Source organism: Desmodus rotundus, chromosome X (assembly GCF_022682495.2).
Source record: "Desmodus rotundus isolate HL8 chromosome X, HLdesRot8A.1, whole genome shotgun sequence".
In the NCBI taxonomy this organism is placed as follows: Eukaryota; Metazoa; Chordata; class Mammalia; order Chiroptera; family Phyllostomidae; genus Desmodus; species Desmodus rotundus.
In genome coordinates this window covers 78,139,270-78,142,968 of record NC_071400.1, presented here as the reverse complement: position 1 = coordinate 78,142,968, position 3,699 = coordinate 78,139,270, and the positions used below count along the sequence as shown (strand labels likewise).

Sequence of the window (3,699 nt, the reverse complement as noted above, 5' to 3'; positions counted from 1 at the left end):
CTTCAAAATCAGGAGCCAGTCACTATAGTAACCAGGCCCCTGTTATGGACACCTTTGGGCTGGGGTCTGATGAGGTCACAATGGGCATCGATGACATCCCAAAATCTAGGATGTCACAAAGGGCTCTCTGAGCAACAAGGGGCTGAGCACAGGGCTCTAACAGGCAGAGCTGGGCACTGATGTCTTCAGAGGTCCAGGGCAGCCAGAGAATTAAGAAGGGCTGATCGGAGCCAAACCCAGCAACCATGGCACAGAAACAAAACTCTGAGACACCAGACCATCTTTTAACAGCAGAGTTACAGTGCCCTTTGACCTATGTGGATTGCCTTCTACTAGTGGATCAACATGGTCAACATCAGAGGTCATCCGCAAATGACTTCCGCCTGATCATGCTGGACTGCCTGACCGACTACATCGTGGAGATGGTAGGCATCGAGGCCACCACCAGACAGCTGCAGATCACCCAGCAAGATACAACAGATCACCAAGCAGCACGCAACAATGGAGAGCCCCGCCGCAGCCCTCAGGATACAGCCTTCGGTCTATTTGACCAGATGCCTGAATCCAGAAAGAGGGGCTGACTTGAGTCCCAGAGTCATCGGAGCAGCCCAAGCCGCACTGTAACATAGCTGAGGAAGCCAGGCTGTGTTACCAACGGATGACATTAAAGCATTGCAATCCATCCATCCTTGTGCTTCTGACTCCTATGTTTCAGTCATTTTGGGAGTGGAATAGCTGTGAGATGTCCAGGAGAAGGTGACTCATGGAGTTGGAGGGAGGGAGGTGCGGTCAGTGAGGGATGCTGGAATCCATGATTAGGAGTGGGTTCTGATGGTGACATTGTGGGGAGGTGCACTGCTGGGAGTAGCTGGAACCCGGGATGGAGGGCAGTTTCTAAATGGTGACATCCTGGGCAGGGGCGCTGGTGGCAGTAGCTGGAATCTGGGATTAGGAGCAGTTTGTACTGGTGACATCCTGGGCTGAAGAGCTGGTGGGAGTAGCTGGAATCCTGGCTTTATGGGAGCAGTTTGTAGTGGTGAAGTTGGGTGGAGGGGCGGTGATAGGATTAGCTGTAATAGGGAATTAGGGTTATTTCTAATGTTGACATGGGGGCAGAGGCGCTGGTGGGAGTAGTTGGAATCTGGGATTTAAAGGAGCGGTTTTTAATGGTTATATTTCAGGCAGGGGTGCTGGTGTTAATAGCTGGGATCCGCGATTAGGGGCAGTTTCTAATCGAGACATCGAGGGAAAATGGCATTGGTGAGAGTAGCTGGAATCGGGGATTTGAGGTAGTTTCTCATATGCACCCATGGACAGAGGCACTAGTGGGAGTAGCTGGAATCGGGTATTTAAGGGATCAGTTTGTAATGGTGACATTGCAGGCAGCAGGGCTGGTGTGAGTAGCTGGAAATTGGATGTATGGGAGAAGTTTGTGATGATGACATAGGGGGTAAATACGCTGATGGGAGGAGATCGAATGGAGGATTGGGGGCAGTTTCCAATGGTGACATTGTGGGCAGAGGTGCCAGTGGGAGTAGCTGGAATCGGGGATTTAGGCAACGGATTTTAATGGAGACCTTGCCGGGGGGCGGGGGGGGGGCAGGGAGAGTAGCTGGAATTGGGGATTAAGGGAGCAGTTTGTATTAGAGAATTTCCGTGAAGGGCGCTATTGGGAGTGGCTGTTGTACTGGACTAGGGTCAGTTTCTAATGGTGACATTGAGGGCAGGGGTGCTGGTGGCAGTAGCTGAAACTGGGGACTTAAAGGAGCAGTTTGTAGTGGTTACATTGCATGGAGGGGCCTTGGTGGGAGTAGCTGGGATTAGGGATGCAAGGGAGGACCTTTTCATTGTTACTTAGAAATACAAGGGCACTGGTGGGAGTAGCTGGAATCAGGATATAAGGGAACACATTTTAATGGTTCCGTTCCATGCTTGGGCATTGGTAGGAGAAGCTGGAATCTGGGATTTAAGCAAGAGGTTTTTAGTGGTTAGGTTCCACGCATGGGCACTGGTGGGACTAGCTGGAACATGGCTATAAGGGAGCAGTATTTACTGGTTACGTTGCATGTATAAATGCTGGTGGGAGTAGCTAGACTTAGGATTTAAGGAAGAGGTTTTTAGTGGTTACATTCCACGCATGGTCACTGCTGGGAGTAGCTGGAATTTGCATATAAGGGAGCAGTTTTTAGTGGTTACGTTGCACGTATAAACGCTGGTGGGAGTAGCTAGACTTAGGATTTAAGGAAGAGGTTTTTAGTGGTTACATTCCACGCATGGTCACGGGTGGGAGTAGCTGGAATCTAGACATAAGGGAGCAGTTTTAATGGTCATTTTCTACGCATGAGTACTGCTGGGACTAGCTGAAGTCTGGATATAAGGGAGCATTTTTTAGTGGTTACGTTGCACGTAAGCAAGCTGGTGGGAGTAGCTGGAGTTGAGGATTTAAGGAAGCGGTTTTGAGTGGTTACGTTCCACGCATGGGCATTGGTGGGAGGAGCTGGAACATGGCTATAAGGGAACAGATTTTAGTGGTTACCTTGCACGTATAGACGCTGGTGGGAGTGGCTGCAATCTGGATATAAAGGAGCAGTTTTTAGTGGTTACCTTGCACGTAAGGACGCTGGTGGGAGTGGCTGGAGTTGAGGATTTAAGGGAGCGGTTTTCAGTGGTTACGTTTCACGCATGGGCATTGGTGGGAGGAGCTGGAACATGGCTATACGGGAGCAGTTTTTAGTGGTTACGTTGCACGTTTGGACGCTGGTGGGAGTGGCTGCAATCTGGATATAAAGGAGCAGTTTTTAGTGGTTACGTTGCACGCAAGGATGCTGGTGGGAGTAGCTGGAGTTGAGGATTTAAGGGAGAGGTTTTGAGTGGTTACGTTCCATGCATGGGCACTGGTGGGAGGAGCTGAAACATGGCTATAAGAGAGCAGTTTTCAGTGGTTACGTTGCACGTATAAACGCTGGTGGGAGTAGCTAGACTTAGGATTTAAGGAAGAGGTTTTTAGTGGTTACATTCCATGCATGGGCACTGGTGGGAGTAGCTGAAGTCTGGATTTAAGGGAGCAGTTTTTAGTGGTTAGGTTCCACGCTTGGACACTAGTAGTAGTAGCTGGAATCTGGATATAATGGAGCGGTTTGTAGACCTTAAGTTCCACGCAGGGACGCTGGCGGAAGTAGCTAGACTTCGGGATTTAAGGAACAAGTTTTTAGTGGTTATGTTGCACACAGGGACGATGATGGGAGTAGCTACAATCTGGATATAAAAGAGCAGTTTTTAGTGGTAACGTTGCACATATGGACGCTGGTGGGAGTACCTGTAGTTCGGGATTTAAGGAAGAGGTTTTTAGTGGTTAAGTTCCCCGCATGGGCACTAGTGGGACTAGCTGGAGTCTGGATATAAGGGAGCAGTTTTTAGTGGTTACGATGCACGTAAGGACCCTGGTGGGAGTAGCTGGAGTTGAGGATTTAAGGGAGAGGTATTCAGTGGTTACGTTCTACGCATGGACACTGGTGGGAGGAGCTGGGTCATGGATATAAGGGAGCAGTTTTTAGTGGTTACCTTGCACGTTTGGACGCTGGTGGGAGTGGCTGGAATCTGGATATAAAGGAGCAGTTTTCAGTGGTTACGTTGCACGTATAAACGCTGGTGGGAGTAGCTAGACTTAGGATTTAAGGAAGAGGTTTTGAGTGGTTACGT

General features: G+C 49.5%; 1 protein-coding gene across 1 annotated transcript; it reads left to right on the top strand.

Annotated features, from left to right (window-relative positions):
• The first annotated feature begins 245 nt into the window (after positions 1-245).
• LOC112310295 (huntingtin-interacting protein M-like) lies at positions 246-581 on the top strand. Its single transcript, XM_024566514.2, has one exon. The coding sequence runs from the start codon at positions 246-248 to the stop codon at positions 579-581; it is 336 nt and encodes a 111-aa protein (XP_024422282.1).
• The last annotated feature ends 3,118 nt before the right edge of the window (positions 582-3,699 follow it).